The sequence below is a fragment of the Aptenodytes patagonicus genome, chromosome Z (assembly GCF_965638725.1).
Source record: "Aptenodytes patagonicus chromosome Z, bAptPat1.pri.cur, whole genome shotgun sequence".
NCBI classification, from domain to species: domain Eukaryota; kingdom Metazoa; phylum Chordata; class Aves; order Sphenisciformes; family Spheniscidae; genus Aptenodytes; species Aptenodytes patagonicus.
This window is the reverse complement of record NC_134982.1, coordinates 2,868,519-2,892,392: the sequence shown is the minus strand read 5'-3', so window position 1 is coordinate 2,892,392 and position 23,874 is coordinate 2,868,519. Positions and strand designations below refer to the sequence as shown.

General features: G+C 41.5%; 1 protein-coding gene across 3 annotated transcripts in view; it reads left to right on the top strand.

The window, feature by feature from the left end:
• LOC143173221 (NAD-dependent malic enzyme, mitochondrial-like) overlaps positions 1-23,874 on the top strand; it is a 33,479-nt gene that overhangs the window by 3,664 nt on the left and 5,941 nt on the right. For all 3 annotated transcript variants that reach the window (XR_012997491.1, XM_076363418.1, XM_076363419.1), the window contains exons 2-12: positions 3,925-4,052; positions 13,863-13,996; positions 15,408-15,557; positions 17,200-17,275; positions 18,033-18,194; positions 18,721-18,824; positions 19,171-19,280; positions 19,390-19,487; positions 20,531-20,644; positions 20,737-20,851; positions 21,991-22,133. Coding sequence is in view for 2 of the 3 variants with exons in the window: in XM_076363418.1 (XP_076219533.1) it covers positions 3,945-4,052; positions 13,863-13,996; positions 15,408-15,557; positions 17,200-17,275; positions 18,033-18,194; positions 18,721-18,824; positions 19,171-19,280; positions 19,390-19,487; positions 20,531-20,644; positions 20,737-20,851; positions 21,991-22,133 (1,314 nt within the window). In the remaining variant the exon portion in view is untranslated. The remainder of the gene's footprint in view (positions 1-3,924; positions 4,053-13,862; positions 13,997-15,407; positions 15,558-17,199; positions 17,276-18,032; positions 18,195-18,720; positions 18,825-19,170; positions 19,281-19,389; positions 19,488-20,530; positions 20,645-20,736; positions 20,852-21,990; positions 22,134-23,874) is intronic.

Below are 23,874 nucleotides of genomic sequence, written 5' to 3'. Positions count from 1 at the left end.
CTTTAATTGACACAGAGCTTCCTGACTCTCTGAGCAATGTAATTGTACCTTTTAAAAGTATGATGAACCTTTCCCTTAAAAGTAGCTTTTGCAACTTAACGAATCCATAATTGCAGCAGCAAAACATTTGCTCCTAGATAAGGGCACTTGTGCTGTATTGGTAATTAGTTTGACCTGGCCAGATGCCTCCTGATAAGGCACAGACGAGAGCTGTCAACTGGTATGCTGAAGAATTTAATTCTCTCAAATTGTGACCAGCATGTATTTGGTAACAAGTCAAAAATTACCAGTTGTATTGGATTAAGTCTAGTGGTGCACCACAGTCTTGTTTAGTCCTTACCATTGTCAAGTACTAAAAGAAGAAAAGAAATCCTTGTTCTGGTTATGCTGACACATGTTTTAGCAGGAATGTTATTCCTCTTTCAATTCCTCTGCTTTTTTCCTAATTCCTCCTCACAGGACATTGCACAACCTCAGTCCTCTCTGTATCTGTTTTCACATCATTGCAACCCCCTGTCTTTCCCTCAGTTGACATCCTTCCCCCTTCTCTACCAGCCTCTACCGTTAAAATCATCTCTCCTTTTTCTTATGGTTAAAGTACCACCATCTCAACCCTGGCCTCTCTTCTACGAAACCCATCATAAACCATTTAAAAACCTTCCCACAAAGCAGCATGACCCAACCCTTTCATCTCCTTGAAACCAGGTACCGGTTTGGACCTTTCTTCCAGACCTGTCCTTGCAGCTTGCTGCCTGCCCGAAGTGCTTCCCAGAAACAGGGCTGGCAAATATGAGTCACCGGGCCTGAGTCTTCATGTCCCTTCGCCCTTTCCCACGAGGCCAGAGGAGAAGCGGAGCTGCCCAGGGCAGCTTATTTGCTGTCAGTCGGACCATGCTGCATCTAAAGTATTTTTATTGTCTGGTGGTATTTTTCATCTGAGAAGCTGTTAGATGTGAGCCGTTTTTATGTCTACCCCGGTGCTGCATCTGGCTCAAGCCATCCTGTGAGCCTCAGCTGGGCATGAATGGAGTCAGCCTGGGAGTTTTAAAAGCATTAAACTGCTTTAAAGTTTTTTTTAGTCTGTTTTAAAAAGCATTAAACTACTAGCGGCATGTATAGATGGAGCCTTGATTTTTAATCATGAGGGTTGCTGGATTGTCCTGTGCATGTATTCTTGAGGAGGAATTAGGACTTTTAAAGCAGGAGGACCTGGGCAGATGGGTGGCTTGTTCTTGCCAGGTTGGTGGCCAGCAGAGCCGGGAGGAGAGGGTAGGTGAGTCACGGAGGGCCGCGGTCAAAGCGCAGAGCTCTTGGCCCTCCTGCGGAGGAGTATGGACAGGGGATGGGGAAGGATGCTTGCTTTGTGCTTTCAGGGTAGGTCATGTTAAGGTGAGTTTTGGGGGCAGTTTCTTGCTAAAAAATGTTTTAAAGTCTGCGACAGAAGGAGTTAGAGGAGATGTGCAAGATGGGAGATGAGACAGAAATAGGAAACAATTAGAAGAGCAGGGGAAGGAGAACTCAGGACTGAGTAACCAGTCAGGTTTTATGCTGGGTATAAATTAACTGGGATCGTATCTCTTGGATCTAAACAGGGAGGGACTGAGTGGAAAACAAAGCCTGATTCTCCCACTTGCTGTATACATCTGAGATGCCTCCACCAAGAGAATCATTTTAGGTGCCTGTATGGCACCTCAGAGGAGAGGAGCAAGTCTCCTCTCTCATAGAGAAGAAAGTAAGATTTGAATCACCCTCCTGAAAAGTCTCTGTCGGTGTCTCTTGTTGACTAGAGACTTAATTGATGAAGTTAGGAGAAATCCGGACCACAATCTGGTTTTGTTCTTAAATGCTCATTAATTGCAATGAATTAATTTAAATTTAATTAGAGTAAGATAAGGTGTGGTGTTTGGCCTACTTTTTAATTCCTTGTTTAAGGTATTTGCTCATGTCAGATTGAAGCCACCCTGACACCAGACTGATGCGTTGCAGGCTGAGGCTTGCTGCGACACTGTAATCGCAGATCATTTTTAGCCTCACGTGCATGAGGAGATGGACTCGCAATTGGGTAACGATGGCAAATGGGCATTCAGAATTAAAAACAGTTACGACCGAATTTGCCATTCCTAAAGGCTGGTTGTTTTGCAGCACAAAATTAATTTTGCTTATCTGATCCTGGTTTCCAGCTGCCCTGAGTTCTGCAGACCAGCTGTGTTTAGTCCACTGCTAGCTGGTTTAGGGGGGAGCAACATTTGTTTGTAGTGCTGGTGAGGCTTCCATTCGTCCTGTCTCCACGCAGTAAATTTATGTTCTTTACCACCAGACAACTAAACACATGGGTTTTGAGTGGAACTTTTTTCAGTTGCAAGGCCTAAACAAACAAATAAAGGATGAGAGAAAGGGATCCCGCTGAATGTCAGCGCTGCTTTCGTCTAACGCTTTATAATGGGTAGAAGAGAAACTCGGGTATAACTGATGATGAAAAACATAAGATGTTTGCGTGTTCTTTTAATGCTTGGAAAGATTTTTAAGAAAATCCTCAGATTGTAACTTGTAAGATCAGTCTGCCATCTTAAAAGCTGATTATGTGTAAATTTGATTATAGAAAGGTCTTCCTAAATATTCAGGCTATATTTAAGATAATGAAGTTTTGTTTCTTAATCTAATTTTGGCTTCCATCTGGAAGAAATTAAAAATCCAAACCATGTATCATTTCATTCCTTAAAAATGTCTCATACCTGCTTTACTGTCCTTGCGTGTATCTTGGATGTGAACATATAGCTGGGCCAGGGGATGATGGAGCACCGGCTGCGGGGGTCCCCCACCCACGCCAGCTGCAATGGAGAGGGAGAGGGGTTCTCAGCCATGCTGATCCTGGATCTCTGTCTTCCTCCACTGACTGTATAGGCCTGTTGCTAAAGGGATCTATTTTTTTTTCCTCTCCCCATGTCAGGATTCTGCATGGTACTGCATCCGAGCTATGTACGTCTGTCCTTTCTGGCCTGCCATCTGAATGTGTCTTCATACAGGCCGTGGTCCTGTGTGAGGTCTCGCTGTCATCGCTATTGTCTCTCTGTGTCAGTGAAATGATGTTTAGAGACGAGTCGGTACACATTCCCTGGTGGTACTGTGTTATACAAGCATGTAATAAATGGTAATTTCTGCTCCAAAGAGCTTGCAATTAATAGTTCAATAAAATGGGTTTGAGAGTGGTTATCACCTGGCAAGATTAAGAACTAAGCTTTTGAGTGGTACTAACAATTTTTTTATTTTGTTAGGGAAACATATCCTTTATTGGAAAGGATATATTCTCTCTGAAAATAACCTTGTTTTCAGGTTTGGAATTTAAAAAAATCTAAGCATGGAATCCAGAGTTCAGTGAATTTTTGACCATTTTAATTCTCCATTTTGTTCTAATCTAGTTTTAATATGCTAATAGACATAGTTTCTTTCCTTTCTGTTGTCCAGGCCACAAGATTTCATTGTAAGAAAGCTATTGGAGAAACTCAGCTTAAATTCTCTTGCTGCACTAGCCCAAGTCATTCTGTCCTCCCTGGTATTTGCACTGGTGCCAGTTGCGTGGTTCACCACGGAAGGTTAATATTTGCTAATGGCAATTCTGCCCTGGGTTTATGGTGCAGCTAAAAGACAATACCTAGTGAATGCTGGCTGACTGCAGCCCACAGAATAATGCTAGCTCACATCAGTATCCCTGTATGTTCTCTCCACTCATGTGCTCTTGTCGTCGTAAAGCCTTCCTTCTTTTTCTTCCTCCCGGCTGCTGCAAGGCAATTTTGGGTTATTATCACGGTGTTAGAGCAAAGAGTCTTATCTAGTATGTACCTATTTCTTTTACAACAGTTGGCCTACAAATACGAACAGTAGTCCCACTGCCTCTGTATCTGAATGATTTTCTTTTCCTTTTCCCAGGTGCAGTATAAAAAAAAAAAATGTTCTCCCGACTAAGAGTAGCTGCCACTCCCTGTGTGATGGCACGTCGCAGCGCACATACGAAAGAAAAAGGCAAGCCACTGATGTTAAACCCACGAACAAACAAGGTTGGTAGTGTGTGATTATCAAATATCTTATCTTCATCTGGTAATTGTCCAGTGGACCTTGTTTCAGGGTTAAACCACTTCCAGGAGGTGTACTGGGCCACAGCCAAAAAAGGGTAGAGAAGATGGAGGAGTCAGTGATCATTTCAAGTTGAATACATGGACATACATGTCCATACATGGACACCTACAGTACGAGGACTTCCGATAACACTTTCTGCTTCTGTCAGCCTGCGCTTCCCCTGGTTTGCTGTGGTTTCCACAATCAATACTGCTGCTTCCTTGTGCCAAATGGAAGAGTCGCTGATTCTTGCTGATTACTGGCTTAGTTTTTGGGCTGGTTGAATTGAAGTAAAGCTTTAGCAGATAGAGTCTTATTTCATAGTTTGCAAAAGTTCATTCTGAATTCAGTCTTGCTAGCGATAGAAAGCGTTAGCCCCTCTGTCCTAGTCCTGGCTTTTTCCTGCAAGACTGAATTGGGACCGAGCCATATCAGTAAGAAACATCCCTGTGCAGAGAGTCGGACAGAGAGCGTGTAAAAATAAGCCTTGAAAGGAGCTAGCTGGGAGGTAGAGACATTATGTTAATTCTGTGCATTGGGAGGAACTTCTCCTAAGAAATAGGGTTTTTTCCTTCACAAAAATTTTCCTATTTCCACAGCCCCATTCCCAATCTCTTTTTTTTCCACTGTAGTAGTAGCCTTCAGGAATATTGAAACGATTAATGTGTAAACTAGAACTAGTAAGAAACGAGTTGAGGGCTTTTGGTAGCTGATCCAAGACATCTACAGTGGTCAAGAAAGGTGACGAATCTAGCTGCCTCTGACAGGGTATTTCATGAGCAATGGAGCTATGGAAGCTGGACTTCCATAGCTTTGTCCTATGTTTTTAATGTCGCTTTTCTCCTCTTCCTCATTCTCTGATTTTATATTTTTCCACTCCTGTAATGCCTTATATTTCCCCTTCACTGTAAATTTCCTTCCCTTCCTTTTCTGCCCATGGCCCTGACTACTCCTCTCCCCCTGTATTCTTAGCTCCTTCCCATGTCCCCTTTGCCTAGATGCAATAAAGCACATGCTATAAATTGGCCAGCCGGCAAGCCAGACACGTAACCCCGAGCCTTTCTCTCAGCAGAAGGGCTAGGCTGGCTCTTTCCTCTGCACAGGAAAACCCTTTTCCCCCCCTTTTCCCCCCCTTTTCCCCCCCTTTTCCCCCCCTTTTCCCCCCCTTTTCCCCCCCTTTTCCCCCCCTTTTCCCCCCCTTTTCCCCCCCTTTTCCCCCCCTTTTCCCCCCCTTTTCCCCCCCTTTTCCCCCCCTTTTCCCCCCCTTTTCCCCCCCTTTTCCCCCCCTTTTCCCCCCCTTTTCCCCCCCTTTTCCCCCCCTTTTCCCCCCTTTTCCCCCGAATTAGAAGTTGGCCAGTGGGCTTAAAATATCTGGGGAGGAGATCAAGCTAGGAACCACAAGCGGCATCTCCTTGTGTCCACCCCATAACTACAGGGAGAATTGCTCGTGTTTCTTTTGGCAAAAGTGATTCCTGAGTGCCCTGAAAAGAAAGGAAGACAACAAAATGTAGACCTGTGGTCATGTTTCTTACTGTTTCTTGCACAGTATAGTGTAGTGTGAGGTGCCTTGATATGGCATGAATGCAGGTTGCGCATATAGAGAGAGCTGTAGAAGTTAGACTGGCTGACTGCAAAAATAAAATTGGGATTGCCATGTTGGGGAAGGAGAAAAGAATAGATTGGTGTGATTTGTCAAGATCAGATTATCTCGAGACTTTTCTGAGCTATAAACACTTTGACGTGCCGGTGGAAATTATTTCAAGCCCTGTAAGCTTTTCCAAGTGCTGATTATGCAACAGTATTCAGAAACAAAAACAATAGGTCATTTCTTACTGTTTTTCTAGTGGTAATATCTTTCCAGTTTTTTTTTAAGCCTGTAATTCTCTGGTGGACTGAGCACAATGCAGTATTTTTAATGGGTGTTTTTGAGGAGGTGGGAAGAACAGAGAGCTACTTATTAATAGCAGTTGTTTTCTTAATTTTTTTATTGTCTCCCAAGAAATGATACTCGTGAGAGGGGAAAAAAATCTTTCCACATTTGTTCGGCTCTGTTGTATCAGTCTGTCATTAAGGCTGACACTTGTTTGAATGGATCTGTAAGCTAGTTAAGTGATACTGCTTGATACTGGATGCAGTGTCTGTATAGAAATGTATTTTGGAAATTCAGCAGAGAAATAAATGATTGACTAAATATGGAAAGTACTTTACCCTTTGTGCTTTTCTTGCCCACAGTGCCTCATGTGCATATATATATCTCATACATACAGGCACAGATAAAGGGCTCTATCTCTTGCTGGCAGCTTGTTGAGATCATCATTTTATGACTCGGGTTTTAGTTGCTTATGTTTAGTTTTTACAGTCCCTATCAACTCTACAGAACATTTGGTCTCCTTTTAATATATGTGGGCCCTAAAATAAGAACTGCAAGATGGCAGCATCACTAACAGAAAACCACCCCTTCCCCTTGTGCAAATTAATCTGCTCCTGTTCTTTGCCATTGGAGTAGGTTTTTCTCTTACTGTTAGTTTTTCTTTCTTTTCTTTCCCATCCTTACCTGTCTCTTGCAGGTACATACTACACCTACATCAACTGGTTTGGGTTTTTATGTTTGAAGGCCAGCTTTCAAGTGTTTATTGTCAGGGCGGCTCAGAAGAGGTCACGAGCTATATCAGTAATGCCCTTGCTGTTGTAGCCAAACAATTGCAGAACATACTGTAACTGCATTGCTGGCATCCATGTATATTTATGATCTTCCATGATGTTTGATTTCTGCTCTGTGACAGGGATTCACATTACAGTTAATTGGCTTCAGGACCTTTTATTCTGCTGGAGATCCCTGCTGTGCCAGGGCAGCATTTTAAGCTTGTTGGGCGCTTAGAATGCTGTTAGGACAATCTCGTTTGTTTAGTACTGGCAATTAAATTGTTATTTATATTGTGGTAATGCTTTGGATTCTCACTCAAGGGCCAGGATTTCTTCTTCCAGCACAGAACAGGTGATGCATGAGTAGATGATCCCTGACCATGGCGATGTCCATTCTGCCATGTAGAGTGGCATCAGTGTGTCTTTATCTTCACTGGAAATAGGTGACCTGTGACATTATTCATATGTTTGCTTTCTGTGTGCTTGCAGCAAATTTGTGGCTCTCAATAACTTGTGACACTCTGTATTTTAGGTGGCGATTTTTCTACCTTGTGGCATCAATTCTTCTTGTTACTCTCAAAGTGCATGACTGTATTTTGTACAGTTGATTCCATTACCCCTTTTTCTATTACTCTGTTCCTCGATATTGTTTGGTTATTTCACTCTTTAATATCGTTCTCCTGTACTGACAATGCCTCTCAATTTTTTAACTTCAGCAACTATCTTTAGGACATTGCATTAAACACACACATGCATGCGCACATATTTGTATGTCTGTATATGCCTGGGCACATGTGCGTGGGAATACATGATAAATTTTAAAAAAGAATTCACTGACGATGTCACAAGTGGCAGTTTAATCCCAGACCGATTCCTGAGGAACTGTCCCAGTGACTATCTTCCATATGGGTGGTCATCTTCTCATACGTTGTATTTAGCTAGACCATTAATCGTCTTTATTCATTGCCGGCTTTTTCAGCCCAATTTATTTTCATCTATGCCTTACTGAATACTTCCAGAAACTCTGATAGATTACCTTTGTTTAAAGAACCAGTTCTCTTAACAAAGATGTACCTGGCCTCACTGACTTCTGGCAAATATCCAAACAGTATGTTTCCAATTCAGAATAAAAGACAAACAAACAAACCCCAACCCAAAGTTAAAGCTAGTTGGACAAAATAAATAGGGTAGGACAAGAGAATGTGAAGAAAGATTGTATGAACTTGAAGATCTAAAAGCAGATGCTCCCTTTCCCCTGCCCTTTCTCACCATGCTATTTTTTGACACATTTGATTCTTTTATTTTAATACTTTTTTAGACTGTGTCAGTTGGCTTGAGCGGCCAGGCTGTAGACTACGCAATGCCCGTCTGCCTTCCTGGGGAAACCAGGATAAACAGGATGTGGAGATGTACTGCAGATGGTAATTGTCATGTCGCTAAGAAATGCAGTGCTTGAAATACTACCAGCAGTTTCTGATCAGTTGCGAGGAAGGAACCTAGAAGGCAGGAAACTGATAGAAACTGCTCGTTTCCTTGCGCATGTGCACGCCCAGCCCAAAAGTCCCACCACAAGTTTTGTGTCCTGCCCAACTGGTTTGGAGATGGAGGGATCGTTGGATGGAGGTTGCACGGCCATGCATCTGCAGCTTTTCCCAACTTCCTTGAGATCTGCATGCTTTTTTAAAAGGAATTAAATGTGGAAAGATGGAACCGTTTAATCTGTAAACAGCTTTTATCATCTGTCTGAAAAGATGCTGTAAGTGCCAAAGGTGGCAGGTAGTATTGCACCTCATTTAACTTAGATCAGCTGTCCTGCTCAGGACTCGTGAGCTGCTGAGACGGTGGGTGGAGGAAGGAAGGAAGCAAGCTGTCTTGTTTTTTAATTTTTTTTCGATTTCTTTTTTTTATTGTAGGCTTAATGCCATTAAAGGAGAACAAAAGCAATGGCATCTGCTCAGTTAGAAAAATAGCAGTTTAATGAAATGTCTCTGAGGTGTTCAGTGATGCTATACGGTGTAGATGAAGCATTTCGGCCCATCATGCTCATGATTTGCAAAGTACAGCTTTACCATAACTGTTGGTGCTTGGAAACAAACCCTAGAGAGGCTGGATGACTTTCTTGCTGGTGTGTAACGGCTTTCTGTTTTGACTTTTTCCCATTTTCTGCAGGGGAATGCTTTTAGTTGAAGACACATCATTAGTAAATGAGAGCTACTGTGGGTTAGCTAAGTCTGGTTCAGCAGCCAAAGTGATTTACGTCTGGTTCCACACATACAGAGGCGGTACAAGAACTGGTGGCATCTTTGCCTGTAGAGAGACTAAGGTCTTCAAAGGCTTAATAACCTGGGGGAGGTCTGGGTCGTTTCACAGTTCAGCAGGGAGTAGATTGCTGTGCTGCGTCAGCCATACCCTCCAGTATATGTATACTATGCTGTTTCTGGAAGAATAAAGATATGAAATTGAGTTTAAAAAATGAAGGAGGAAAGAAATCAAAGGAGATTTCCATATTCTACACTGTTCTCATAAGCACAGAGAAACTTTGAATCTATGGTTGAGATAGCAAATGCACCTTTGATTCATATGAATGAACTTTATTAATTTGCAGTGGAGACGTTGTGCAATAGTGAACTTTGTGATTTAGCAAACGGAGGCAGAGTTAAGAGAAGCAGCCCACAATCCAATATAAAATCTACTTTATTTTAAAAACATTTATGATGCTACTTCAAAGCCTGTGATACACTGCTGAATGTGTTATAACAATGACTACAAGTTAAGTGAAAACCATTTGATTAAATCTTCCCTGTGAAGTAGGCTAACTCATTTTCCAGACAGTGGCATGTTTGGATATATTCTGCATTTACATCTTTATCAGGGGCTTTGAATGGGTTATATGTTATAAACTGTACAGGTTTTCAGAATGCTTGAGAGTATTTATGGTATCAGGTAAAATATGCCTGCAAGACTTTGCAGATGGGGGAAAAAATTATCACCACTAGTACTTGTCTGCTTAGAAACCTCTCAATATTACTTACTCAGTTGTGCTATAAAATCATGCTTGCAGGATTCAGGTCTCCTGTTCACTTACATGCAAAGTAGGCAACTAGAATTTTTATTTGCTGGTATTTATAGCACCACTCGCTTTGTGTAATAGAGCCCAGTTGTTAGGGCTAACATGAGGTCCCAGTGCCAGATAGTTTGTGGATTAAAGGCACAGCACGTGGTGAGTCGATGTGAACTTGTCTTAACTAAAAAACTGTCAGCACTTAATTTTACTTGCCTTCCCCCCCCCCCGCCCCCAGCAGTACGTTGGTTTTGTTGCAATAAATTTGTCCGTGCGTATTAATTCATTCATTTGTGGTCTTTGAAGCGTGCTGGGTTTTCTCCTAGGTGCGCTCCCTGCTTTGTCTGTACTGTCTTATAAAGGACACCTGTTTTTTCTGAGCTGTAAGGAGGATTAAGGAAACTAATCTAAGTGAAAGTCAGTGGATAACACTCAGAGAAAGGACACCTAACACTGTGGGTCGAAGGAAACCAAAAAGTGATCCCTGTGACTTAAGCCCAAATCATTACAGTATTTAGGCATTTAACCCCAGCGGAAACCAGAGGGAATTTGGCCCTTAAGTAGGTGCTGGGATCTTAAGTGCCTTTGAGAACATCAGTCCCAGTGCTGCAAATTGCTGAGTGCCTCCTGATTCACTGGGAACGGATCGCTGGTTCTGTCAAACTGTACTGGGGTTTATAAAATGGGGGGGAAAAGGCTAGGAAATTTGTAATACTGCAGCTCCTAGGCACACTGGTTTAAGGAAAATCTCTGTCCAGCGAGGTACTGTATGGGGAACAAGCCGCAATCCCAAATCCAAAACAAGAGGCAGCTGACGGTCATGGACAAAGATAATGAATGGGAATGCAGCAAGTGTTGGAAAGGCTCTGGGTTTTTTATAGTGCTGCTCTGGACTAAACTTGTTCTGTTCTAGTCGGAGCGAGGGTTAAATTTCTATATGGAGGCTGATGGCATTCAGGTTCCTGAGTTAGGCCTGGGCAAAAATTAAAGCATTTTTTTAATGTGGTAAGATCTAATTGCCACATAAATAAACAGCTGGAAGTACTTAGTACCACTTAAAGAATTCACTGTGTTTAATGTTACTGTAACTCCAGATACACTGAAAAACCGGGTTGCCTAGAGACTGGAAAAAATGTGAATAAACTGAATAAAGATGGGTAGCTGTTCTGCTTAGTACTAACCTCAGGGCTCATTTGATATTATTAAGGACCCAGGTAGCGTAAGGTCACTGGTTTCACTGTACAGGGAAATTAAAGAAAAGCCATGTCCCAGTGTCATGCTGATAGTGGAAATTAGAAATTAGGTAGACTTTATTTTTAAGGGACTTGAGAGTTTTTGATGGGGAGAACGTAGGTTTTGCTAGTGAGATATTTCAGCTAGTTTAGAGTGAAATGTCAGTGTAGCCGGTGTGGTACCACTGAAGGGATTCTGGCCTTTGACACACCTTAAACTAGTGACATTAGTGGCTTTACTGACCAGCGTTTATGTATCTTCTGAAAAGAGACTAAGCTTTTTTTTTTGTTTCTTCTTAACATTGTAAATCTTTTGGCATCATTTTTGGTTTTGTAGTGCCTAAAGTAAGAGTCAAAATATTAGGGATGTTTCCCTGCTGTACTCAGCTTTGTATCCTAAATCACTTGCGCCGCAAGTACAGTTTATGTTGAGAAATGCCTGGTTTAAAAAGACATAAACTGCTGATGGTGACAAATTAGGGGGTACTTAAGGAAAAGGGGAAGATAGCCGAGATGTGTGTTTGCATGGTTCGCTTCCGTGCAACTTTGGCAGATGCGTTTACATTCCCAGAGAATCTTTCAATATTTCTTGTGAAGTATGCGGAAGGGAAACTAAAGTAGATCCTTTGTGATATAGGAAAAAAAAAAATACGGCATTCAGTGTGTTCCTCATGTTTCTCTTTCTCATGCCGGTGCTGCTTACGTGGTTGTGTTCCCAGTAGAAGTTTTGGATTATTCAAACCGGTTTTCAGAAAAATTACCATGTGGCTAAAGTGACTGTTACACCCAGCGAAAGACCAGCAGCAAGGGTAAAAAGTTCAGGAATAAGCCGTCATCTGAAATTTATTTACAGACAATATTGGAAGAATACTTGAGAAAAACAATTACATGAGGAAAGAAAACAATGGTTTGCGAATGACTCGCGGCTAGTAGAAAAAGGATAAATTGAGTTCAGTATTTAATGTCAAATCTATTACGTGGAAGGTTGTCAGAAATACAAAGCATTGACCTAGTTTAGGGTTAAATACTTACAGGTTTTTTGCAAGAAAGTATTTGCAGGTGTTTTTTGCAAAGCACTGAAGTTTTTTGGTTTTGTTGCATTTTTTTCTTGCTTTCTAACTCATCAAATATTTTATTACTTTAGAACATAGTATAGAATTAGTACAGAAAAGCAGGTGGACTGCTTAAATCGGTGTAGTCAAAACAACTGATATTAAATGTGATTTAAATAAGCAAAGAGAAAAAATATGCAAAAATATTAATTATTTTAATTACGTTTTTACCTAAGGAGTAGTTATATTGGTTTTAAACCATTCAAGTGTGCTGAATTACACTAAGTATAGACTCTAAATTAGGCATTTTTTGTTAATGGGCATGCTTTCTACAAATACCTGTGAAAGTCTATTCAAACATAAGCAGAGGTGAAACTATATACTAATCTGAATTTGTCTTTTATTCTAAAGTGGGGAAATACTCATATTTTTCTTGTGATTTTTCTGATTGCAGGAGGAATTTGGAGTGTAATTACAAGGCATAAAACAAACCTTAGAAAGCTTTTTTTTAAACCTTTTTTTTTAACTTGGCAGTAAGAATCTGTTTCCAGCATGGGGAAATTCGGGAAAACGAGCTCTTGTTTTTTGATCTAGCTGCCTTAGTAAACAAAGGAAGTGGTGTTTGTGAGCAGAACTGATGTTTCTTGTTTCCATCTCTTTCAAAACATTGCAACTAGCAGACCTTTCCCTTTCAGATTCTGCTTTTGCTCATGGATTGATGCACAGCAAAGGCTTTCCTGGGTTTTCAGCTCCTGCGTTCACAAGTATTGCTTTAATCATTGACTGAACTGACCCGGTTGGATAAACTGAAATAAGGAGAGTTTATCATTGTTCTTTTGGAAGTGGCAAATTTAACGTGGGGTCAGTTGTCGGAAATGGGGTCAGCACTTTGAGCCAGGTTGGCTGTGAGTCCGGGCTCGGATCAGTTAATGTTTTGCAACATTACACCTCGAGTTAACTGCCCCGTGAAGATGCCTCCACTAGCAGGTAGCTCACAGCAGGCTGTTACATGTACTAAGTGAAAAGCCAGTTTTATTGAGTGTTATTGTTAAATAATTCAAATTAGTATTTAAATAACAATGAATTAAACTCTTCATCCACCTTGAAACAGAGAAGAATGTAAATGCCGGGATATTTTTGTGGTTTAACTCTTCTGAAACTTAACTTGTTATAAATGAGGCTTTTTGGTAGTAGACAAGTACAGTTGAAGACGAATAGATTAGTTCTAGCCCAAGTAAAAATGAAGGATTTGGGTTGAATTGCGATCTCAATAGAAGCATTAGGGCAATTCAGTAACTTTGGGATCTGGCTGGATTCCCGAAAGCATGTAGAAAAAAGCAGCAAATGGAGCAATTCAGAGAAAGCTCTCTGGACTGAATATTCCTGTCTGTGATTGTGGGGACCAGACTGGGTGACCCACATGTCAACCTTATGTTCCTATGAAACAATTCAAGAAGCAGCTGTTATTTTAAACCTTAGCCTGTCTGCAGTGGGATCTCTTAGCTGTTCCCCAGTTTCACAGAGGAAAATGAAATCTGGCAAAGGGCATGAGGCCTCGGAGATGTGGAAAAGCTGTGGTCAAAAGGGATACCCACAAAGGATGAGGAGAACCCCAGCAGAGGCAGCTATATCCAACTGTATGCCTTCTGTGGCACCTGCCATGAGAAAAGGATGCAGTGGATAGTCTGAAATGGCAAAAAGACATTATAAATAGAAATGCCAGAGGAAGAACTGCTAATTATTTCTCACCTCTCTTGTTTTCAGGGTATGGCCTTTACATTACATGAACGACAGATGCTTGGGTTGCAAGGACTTCTACCTCCTAAAATAGAGACACAAGACATTCAAGCCTTACGCTTTCATAAGAATTTGGCAAAAATGACTGACCCCTTGGAAAAGTAAGCACTCCTCTGGCCTTGTTTTGTCATGCAAGTAAATGGAAAGTACTGTAAAATATTTCATGGGGATAACCAAACAAGGTTTCTATGCCTCCACTGGGTTTTTCAGTTGTTGGAGGCTATTTTCACTTTTGCACAGAAAACTGCTTTCACCAAGCATGCTTTCATCAAGCATGCATTCATCATGCGGCTAAATGAGGTTGGGGAGCTTTTTTCCTTGTATTCCATAGTCATAAGGTAACGAAAAAGAGTGTGCACAAATTAGCCAGTAACAAAGCTGCAAACCTTGCTGTAATATGTATTTCTGTAATGTGTAAGATTTGGGCGGCAGGTTGTTAGAGCACAGAACTATTGGAGGGGGGGAAGGGGGCAAGTAGTGCATGCTAGAAAAATATGTGAGAGTGAAGGCAAATTGAGGGTTTGATAATTAGGTGTGAAAAATAGTCTTTATCATACACAGTAGTCACTGCTAGAAGGGCATTACAGGGTTAGAATTTTGAGTCTCATAATAGGTGTAATTTTTTAATATCTTTTTTGTTTAACCCACTGGGTTGGTGAAAAAAATGTGAAGGATTTTGATTTGTTTTTTTTTTTTAGAATGGCATGTTTTTAGCATCCTGTTACTGTTTTCATACAAGCCTATGTATATCTGCATGTAAAAATATGCAGTCTCCTAAAGGCGAGAGGAGCATTGGAATGGTTTGAGGCTTACTGGACTGCATCAAAACTCTTTTGTTCTCATGAAAACCAAAAGATGACTTTTAAGTCCCCATCATGTCACTTGCTGATCTGAAACAGTCATGTCATCTGTATTGGCAAAGTGCCCCGTTGCTGTAGCCTAAGACAAATAACTAATTCATTATCTTTATGTTGTTGGGTCATCAAGGCTGAATATGAATTGATACACGGTAGATTGGTAGGTAAATTTGCAAAAATGCAGGTTTAATTTACACACCTAGGTAAGTCCTTCAAAATGAACTTTTTGTTAGGAGTTAATTCATTTTACAACTGTGTTAATGTTAGGATTAACAAGACCTTATTGTCAGGACCTTACTTTTTTGGATGAAAAATTCTTTCACTGGTAACTTTGTTTTTTAACAGTAGCGAGACTCCCAGCTGCATCCTGTAATAAATCCATGGGTTATCTTTTATCGCAATGCATGTTTGTGCATTAAGTTTTTAGCATGCATGGTATGTCATATCCACTATTTTTATTTCAGCTTTTTAGTACTGCTACTCTCTTTTCCAACTTTTGTTTAGTGCTCAAAGCCGGACTTGAGCGGAGGCAGGAATTTCATGAAGAAATAATAAGAAGCAAGTTCGTTTTTTTGCTTTGATGTTTTTCACATTGTTTTAAATAAGCATAAATGTGAAACAGTAAGTGGGTTTTTTTTCTCTTGCTTGATTTCAGGTATATCTACATAATGGGAATCCAAGAGAGAAATGAAAAATTATTCTATAGGGTATTACAAGATGATATTGAGCGGTTAATGCCAATTGTATACACACCAACAGTAGGCCTTGCCTGCTCCCAGTATGGACACATCTTCAGGAGACCAAAGTAAGAACAATAGATATCTATTGCTGCTACTTTTATTGTCATTTTCTCTATATACTTGCCTGAGGTTTGGAAATGTTTTATTTCATTTTCATTTCGATTCAGCTATACAAGAGTTGTGCCAATTCAGGGCAGTAAAGTTACCCCTCTGCTCAGGAGGGGTAACTCACCATTAAATGCACACCTGCACGCAGCCTGCGCAGAGAGGCAGGAACAGGAGTGCACGCACACCCCTACAGCGGATTTTGCTGGAGGAAGCTCAGGCTAACCACGGTCCCGGCAGAATCGAAGCCGTGACCAACACGTTCCTGCTGATGGCAAAGTGTTCCGGTGCTGGAGAGATTCTCAGGATGCTCTGCAGAGCAGCACAGCATGACATCTTGGGTGTAGGAGCAGAGGCCAGCGAGCAGTGTGTGAGGAGAGATGTTGGCAAAGCAGGAAGGGAGAGGCTTGACTCATGGTAGCTCAGGAGACTCCGCTGGGTGCAGATAGTCCCTGTATTAAAGCGGTTGCTACCAGGAGTCAGCCTGCAGTTATTCTGACACTTGGCTGGGATCTGGTTTGGGTTCAGCAGTGGCTTGAAAACAACCATTCAGGTTATTAGCTCTGTGTTGAAGAAACCAGTTCAGACTGGCAGTCATTTTGGCTCATTTCCATGATACTCTCACTGCAATTCAAAGTGTATTTCTAGAGCCCTCTCGCTTGAGGGCTTTAGTGCTGTGAGAAAGAAGGGCTAATCCTTCGCTGCCATGAGGACTCGGCTGCATAGTGCGGCTGCTGTGATAAAGACAGTAAGAAACTCATGGTTTTGCTCCTGATCTGGGGCAGGGGATGTGAAAGATGTACTCTTAGCTCTCACTTACTTCTGTTCCTCTTCCACGTCTCTGTATGTATTATAGTCCAGTTTGAAAACTGTCCCCTTCTAGAAGTTGTCTCTACAAGAAACAGCAGCATGGGTTGGAACTCAGGATGTGCCCCTTTCTTTCCGAGAACCAGCACTTTCCAAGTGTTGGTAATTTATCTGTTACCACCTCTGCTGAGGCTTTTGTGCCCCCTTTCCTCCTAACAACAGAGGACTTGCTCGAGCAGAAGAAATACAGACACTTCTCTTCACCTCTGCTCCTTTCTGCTCCTTTGCTTCCCCTCCGATGTTCCCATGGAGGAGCACTCAGCAGTGGGAAGCACTGTTCTCCTCCTGGTCTTGGAGAAGACAGTATGCTCAGTCCCTGTCTTTCTCTTTCCTTTCTTTTCCCTTCCCCTCACCTTGTGTAATGTTGTGAACAGAGATTTGCTAAGGTAAAGCCAGGCTTAGGATCATGTTCCCTTGTCATACCCTTACAGGGGAGCGTAGATCCTGTCACGTCTGACACTAACACCAGAGGTGTTTTGCCCTAGAGGAGTATTAAAGGTGAATATCTGTAGTAGTGTAAAATCCAGGTAGCACCATGAAGAGTATTTTCTTTGTGTTCTTATTTTAGAGTGTCAAAGTAGCCGAATAGACTTGTGTATTAGAAATTGTCCTTTGAGTGATTTATGTCAGTGATTGCAACGCTTTCAATTTTAAGAAAATTGTACTGTTTGACATTAAGTTTTACAAAGCAAGGTGAAATTTCTAATTGCCACCTATAAAATATTTCTCTTTCAGAGGATTATTTATTTCTATCTCAGACAGAGGCCATATAAGGTCAATTGTGAACAACTGGCCAGAGAATGACGTTAAGGTACTACCGCTGTATAATTTTTTTTCTAGTTGTTACTTAATCGCAGTTGAGTTTCTTAAGATTTGTTAGTATTTGATGGAAATGTAAATACTAAATAATGCATCCTTGGCTGTTTGACAATGATGGCAAAATACAGCTAATGAAGATAATGCGTATCTTGAAGAGCAGTGTTTTATCCTAAATATGAGGTTTATGGTTTCGGTAAACAGTGATGATGAGAACTAGACTTGCCAAACTCTTTATTTTACTTCATTATTCCACCTTTTGGGGAGGTGTCGGGGGATGCACCTCTGGTCTTACTGTGTTACATAGCAGTAGGAGAGGTGATCTTGTCCTCAGATTAGGACACAGAAGTGGGAGTTGGGAGGCCCAGATTTTGCTATTAAATCTTGTATGACCCAGCTGGGTCGAGAACCACAAGGGGAGATAACGTGAATGACGCTTACACAAACTTTTCGATGTTTGGATTTACAAGTGGAAATCATAAACCCAAGTTACAAGCTGCAGTTTCACACGGCAGCTTGGATCCTTCCCACTTAGCTTTCAAGGATTTGGGCAGTGGATTTGAGCAAAGAAAAAGGAGCAAAGCAGATTCTAACATTAAGCATTAATGCTTCAAGTAAAATATTCCTTCTAATCTATTCTTTGACTGTGCAAACATACCTGAATTTTTGCCTGGAGAAAAACACAACTGGTATTGCTCTAAACTTTATAAATTTCAGTGATTATATATAATTTCACCTGCTTTTGTTTTCAGGCTGTTGTCGTCACTGATGGAGAAAGAATATTGGGTCTTGGAGACCTAGGTGTGTATGGGATGGGAATTCCCGTAGGAAAACTGTGTCTGTATACAGCCTGTGCAGGAATACATCCAGATAAATGCTTGCCTGTGTGCATCGACGTTGGAACTGATAATACAGTGAGTTTGACTGAACTTTGCCTGCCATAAGTTATCCTTATGAAAAGTATTCATTTAAGAGTACTTAGTACTAGAAGAGAAGATTTTTATTTGAGCACTTTTATTTAAGATAAAACCAAGTATTTTATGTAAGGCGAAATAATTTGGAATTCACTATACACTTAAATATCAGTGATTGAAAAACGCCAGTTAATTTGTCAGTGAAATGGTGCATTTGGAAGTAATTCGAATGCTGGAACACTGTAAAATAGACAGTCAGGTTGACCTGACTTTAAGAAGCTGGAAATGTGAATCAGATTTATTAAAGCAGTTTATTGTTCACAGTATTGATTTGTTCCATTTTAAAAGCAGCCATCACCAACCTCAAGTGCCAGCTGAAATTACTGAACATTGATATAGACTGGAGGCAGTTACAGTGGCTATATAAATGCAGTATCTTTGGTGAAATGTGTTACTGTGAACTCTGGAAAGTGTATCTTGAAGAAATGATTCATCCTGCTGCTGTCATTGATTTATTCTTTTTCAGACACTCTTAAAAGATCCATTTTATATGGGCCTATACCAAAAAAGGGATCGCTCGCAGGTCTATGATGACCTAATTGATGAATTTATGGAAGCCATTACAGACAGGTATGACACTGAATATTCTGCATGGAATTATGGCCAAAACTGCTGGCAAAAAACCCCCCCGTAACACACTGTCTTTGAAACAGTCATTTAAGGAATCAGGATAGGACTAGAAGTCAAGAGACATGGCTGTATTTCTGGCTCAGTAGTGATTTTTCTCTGTGACCTGGAACATGTTGCTTGTAGTTATCTGTTAAATGTGCACAGAACGGAGATGGAACTGTTTTAAGCAGTGAAAGGCCTGAGGACATCTTCTTTCCAAAGATAATTGATTACATGCAGGATTTGTTTTAAAAGGATTTTATTTCTTTATGTGTCTAGTGATAAGAGTATTTGCTGTGTTCTGTAGGTATGGCCAGAACACCCTTATCCAATTTGAAGACTTTGGAAACCATAATGCTTTTCGGTTTTTAAGAAAATACAGAGAGAAATATTGTACCTTCAATGACGATATTCAAGGTATACCCTTTGTTTATGTTCCTTAATGTATATGCAAAAACCTTGCTTAAAGCCATGATCTGCCATGTAGATCCGTTCAGCTCTCCTTAGATTTGTACTGCTTTTACAGGGACAGCTTCAGTGGCCTTGGCAGGACTGCTGGCAGCACAGAAAGCCACTGGTAAACCACTTGCAGAGCAGAAAGTGCTGTTCCTTGGAGCAGGAGAGGTGAGTTCTCTTAAGGGCTCTAGAGCAACAAGAGATTTAACTGTGCATTTTCTGGTTCTGTGGGACTTGTGGAGATTTACATTCTCTGAATTCCATTGCAGAATTCTTTATATAAGGCCTGCTGAAATACATTAACAGGAGGGACTACTTGCTTAAAAATTATTTGAAAGGTGTTTGACATTTGCAAGGACTTAAGTTTTTCACTTTCTTACATGGACTTGAAAAAAGCATCAGGGACTTGGGTGTAGTTGAAGGGGAATTTACCATAAACTTATGATTTAGTAAGAAAGGGCATAAGAACATCTTGTTTATTTTTATAGCATTGGAGAGAAGTACACAGTGGGTTTCTTAGCAAGTTAAATCAGTGGCTGTTTGCAGCAGACGCTAGTTAGTTACTGGGGCAGCAGCGTCAGGACCAGCACCATGCTTCTTGGTGTATCAGCAAAATTGCTTCTATGGTGCTGACAAAATAACTTAATTAGCTGAAAATTTCTCCAGCTGGGGAAGGTCCAGACCACCATAATTGGCCGGTGTTGTGTTGTTGCCTGAGCACCGAGCCCTGCTCTGCACTTCCCTCTACCTCATTTCTCCTGCCAGACTTAGCAGCATGTAGAGCGAGCCAAGAGAAGGGATGTGGGGGGAAGCCCTTCCAGCATTCACTTTCTGCCCTCTGTCTGCAAGGGCTTTATCACAGGCAGCGGGAGCAGAGAGGGGTTCAGAAAGCAGTTGGGCACAAAACGCTGCGCCGTGGTTTCTTGACAGGAGGGCTGCAGCACTAACTTATTGTCTGGTTGGGCTGCTTTATTGTGGCTGCTGAACTGGTACAGACATGGGGGCACAGTACCCAGAAGAGCTGCCTCTTTGTTTTGCCTGAAGACATGATGCTGTTGATCCCAGGAGTCTGCCCCCATCTAGGCAAACATTGCTTGTGTTTCAGAGGTGACTTACTAAATGATTTTTGTGGGGATCTTGAACAGCGTGGTGTTTGTGATGACAGACCTCTCTTGTGACTTGTTAAAAATCAAAGTCCTTTTATCCACAAGGCCGCCCTGGGAATTGCAAACCTCATTGTTATGGCTATGATGGAAAGCGGTGTTTCTGCTGAGGAAGCCTACAGGAGAATATGGATGTTTGACAAATATGGTTTACTGGTTCAGGTAGGGGTGCACCATGCCTTGAAATACCACAATGCAGACAGCCAGTGCTTTCCGTGTCCTTCTCACAAAAAGAATCAACTTTTTATCTATAGGGGCGAGAACAAAAGGTAGATTCCAATCAAGAACCATTTACACATCAGGCTCCAGAGCAGATACCAAAGACATTTGGAGAGGCAGTGAATGTACTTCGGCCTTCAGCTATCATTGGTAAGTAAGGTTATTTTTGTTTCTGTGTTTCCATCATTTGGTTATTTGCTGCATTTAATTTGCTAACGGGGCTCCAAGGAGGTTGGTGACAGTGATCTGCATTTCTGCTGGTGTAAATAAGCTGAAAATGTGAGGTCAGTTTTCTTGCTTGAAAATATACTAAGCTGCAGGTTAGCTCTCAGTGCATCCTACATTGCAGCTGTGGTGTTCCTTGTTAACTGCGTCCTCTAGTCCTTGGTCCAGCTGGTGTTGGACCTTTCTTAGAAAACTGAGTGTGTTCTCAGGAACCACATGGCCACAATGAACTGAAACTGTAATGAAGGGCACTAAGAGTCAGGAAGACAAAAATATAACCTTTTTCCCAGACACATGCCCTACACAAGCAGCAAGGGAGAGAGCAGTCACAAACACCGCATTTTCTGCTTTACAGGAGTTCCCTAACTTGAGTAATTTTCTTTTTTTCTGATCTTCCTTCCCCCAGTCAGCTTCTCTGGCCAGAATCTGCCAGCAGTATGGCTTGAAGGAGCTGTTTCATACTGCAGATCACCAATACCTGTTAGGTCACTGACGTATGTAGGTATTGATTTATAACTGTGGCTGTCTGCAGAGGTCGGATGGGATTACAGATATTTCCTGGTACAACTCTGCAATTTCCTTTGCACATGATTTATTTGGAAAAGAAAAGTTTTTTGGCTGAGTAGCTACCCTGGAGTTTGTAGCCGGTGTACAAATGTACATCATTTTTATGTATTTGTACCTATGTGTTTGGGTGTGGTCAGAGATACCAGTATCGGGGAAATGTGCATGGCACAGTTAACACCCAGCTAGGATGAATCATCTGTGAAGAACCTGGAGTTCCCACTTGCTTATCCAGGGCAGTGATAAGCGTTCAATACAAAAAATCATGTAAAATAGGGTTTTGGAACACATTAATTAGATGTTCCTGTGAAAATGAGAATTTTAAGCAGCCACTAACGGAACAGTGCCTGGTTTCCATCTCCTGCTGCTAGAAAAGCCTGGAATGCTTTGCTCTGAGTGGGAGATTTCAGGGGTGACATGAACTAAATCTACAGTCGCTGTCATCTGCCCTGAGGCAGTCAAGTATTGATTCTATTTTTACGTGTTTCCATTTACTTCAGGAGTTGCAGGAGCTGGACGTCTCTTCTCTCAGGATGTGATCAAAGCAATGGCCTCTATCAATGAGCGACCCATAATATTTGCACTAAGTAACCCTACAGTGAAAGCTGAATGCACAGCAGAGGAAGCATATACATTGACAGAGGTATGTAATGTTTAGAAATGTTGATCTATTGGCACTTAGTGATAGAACTGTTTACTGAGTGTAAGAATGCAAGAACTCAAATTATTTTATTATTACCTGGACTTACTGACATAATACAGATCTTTCCTGTCTTCTGGCAAAAGTAAATGGGGGTGATTTGAAAAGAAGTCTTGATTTTTAAATGATGACATTGTGCAAAGCTTAAAATAGCCTAAATCTTACTACTTTTTAAAAGAATGACCACTAGGTACTGTTTCATAGCTTTGATCAATTAACTGTTTCCCACCACGCTTTTTAATTATTTTGGTTTTTAAAGAAACATCTTATGTTAACATTGTAATAGATACTAGTAAAAGGTAGCGGCTGCCACGTTGTGAGTAAAGGCCTTAAAGCAGGTAATGTCCTCGCATCAATCCAGGAATTCTGCTTTGCAGTCAGTCACTTCCTAGTGACTGCAGGTCAGAACTTGTATCATTAACAGTGACCTGTGAAGACGTGTGCTTCCAGTGCAGGAGTCTGTGGTGGCCCTCTGTCCTTGTGTTCGCCCCTCGCGACGTCTGTCTGTCATACGCTGGCACCACCAAACGTTGAAACGAGTGAACCAAGAACAAACACACCTCGTCCAGCACTCTCACCTCAAAGCCATTACACTGTGGGGTGCTTGGGGGGGCTTGGAAGTTGGGGTTTTGGGGTGGGTTTTTTAATAACACTATCACCAGCACATCCAGACCTTGGTTTTGCCTTTAATGAAGCAAGTCTTTTACCCTTCTGCACCACTTTTTATATAAAACTAATCATCTTTGAGAGCCTGAGGGGAAGGAGGTGGGGGCGAGGGAGCATCAGGCAGACAGAGCACTAGCTTTAACTCTTTGAACTGGCTGGTAATGCCTCTCCTCTATGTTGTAGACTCCAGCTCACTGTCATCTCTCCCCTGTGCACAGGGCCCACCTGCAGACTTCAGGGGTGGGGCTCATGAAGAGACTTCTTTTTTCTCTTTTTTCTTTTTTTTTCTTTTTTTTAAATACAGTCCCAAATCAAGTGACTCATATGTGAAAATGAGTGGGTGGAGATCTTTCCTTGTTTCTTGATGCAGAACTATGAACTCCTTCCTTCCACTGTTAGCGTGGCTGAGTTTCCAGCATTACAACCTCAGCAGCGTTAGCTTTACACCGGGAAGGGTAGAACTCTGTCGTCTCCAGTTGGCACCCAGATTCTCTTCCATGTTACTGGGCCTGTCAGCTCGGAGGGAACTCCTGCTACAGAGATTTGCAGATCCAGAGTGAGCCCTAGGCAGGAACAACAGCCTCTGGACAAGATCTAGACCTTAGCTTTTAATAGTAAATGAGAACACTTTTAAATGAGGATGGTTTAATATCTCTCAGATATATTGCATTAGCCAGAATAGTGAGTTGGGCAGTGTTTCAGTACATAAAATTAAATTCCAGTATCTTGGATAGAAAGTAAACAAGAGTTAGTTATACAGCCAAGCCTTTAGCTGTCATAAATAAATGTAAAAACTACTGGCATCTCTGATGGCTGAAGGAGGCCAGCAGCACTATTAGAGGGAGAATCAGCCTAATTTTTGCTTGTACTTTTTATAGAATATCAGCAGAGCAATACATGTTTTAAGGGGAGAGGCTCATTTTTTTTCCCCATGGCTGTGTGTTGAGTCCCAAGGAGTTGGACCTCAGGGTAGTTGTCGCTATCAGATGCAGAAGCAAGACAGTGCTGGTTAGATTCA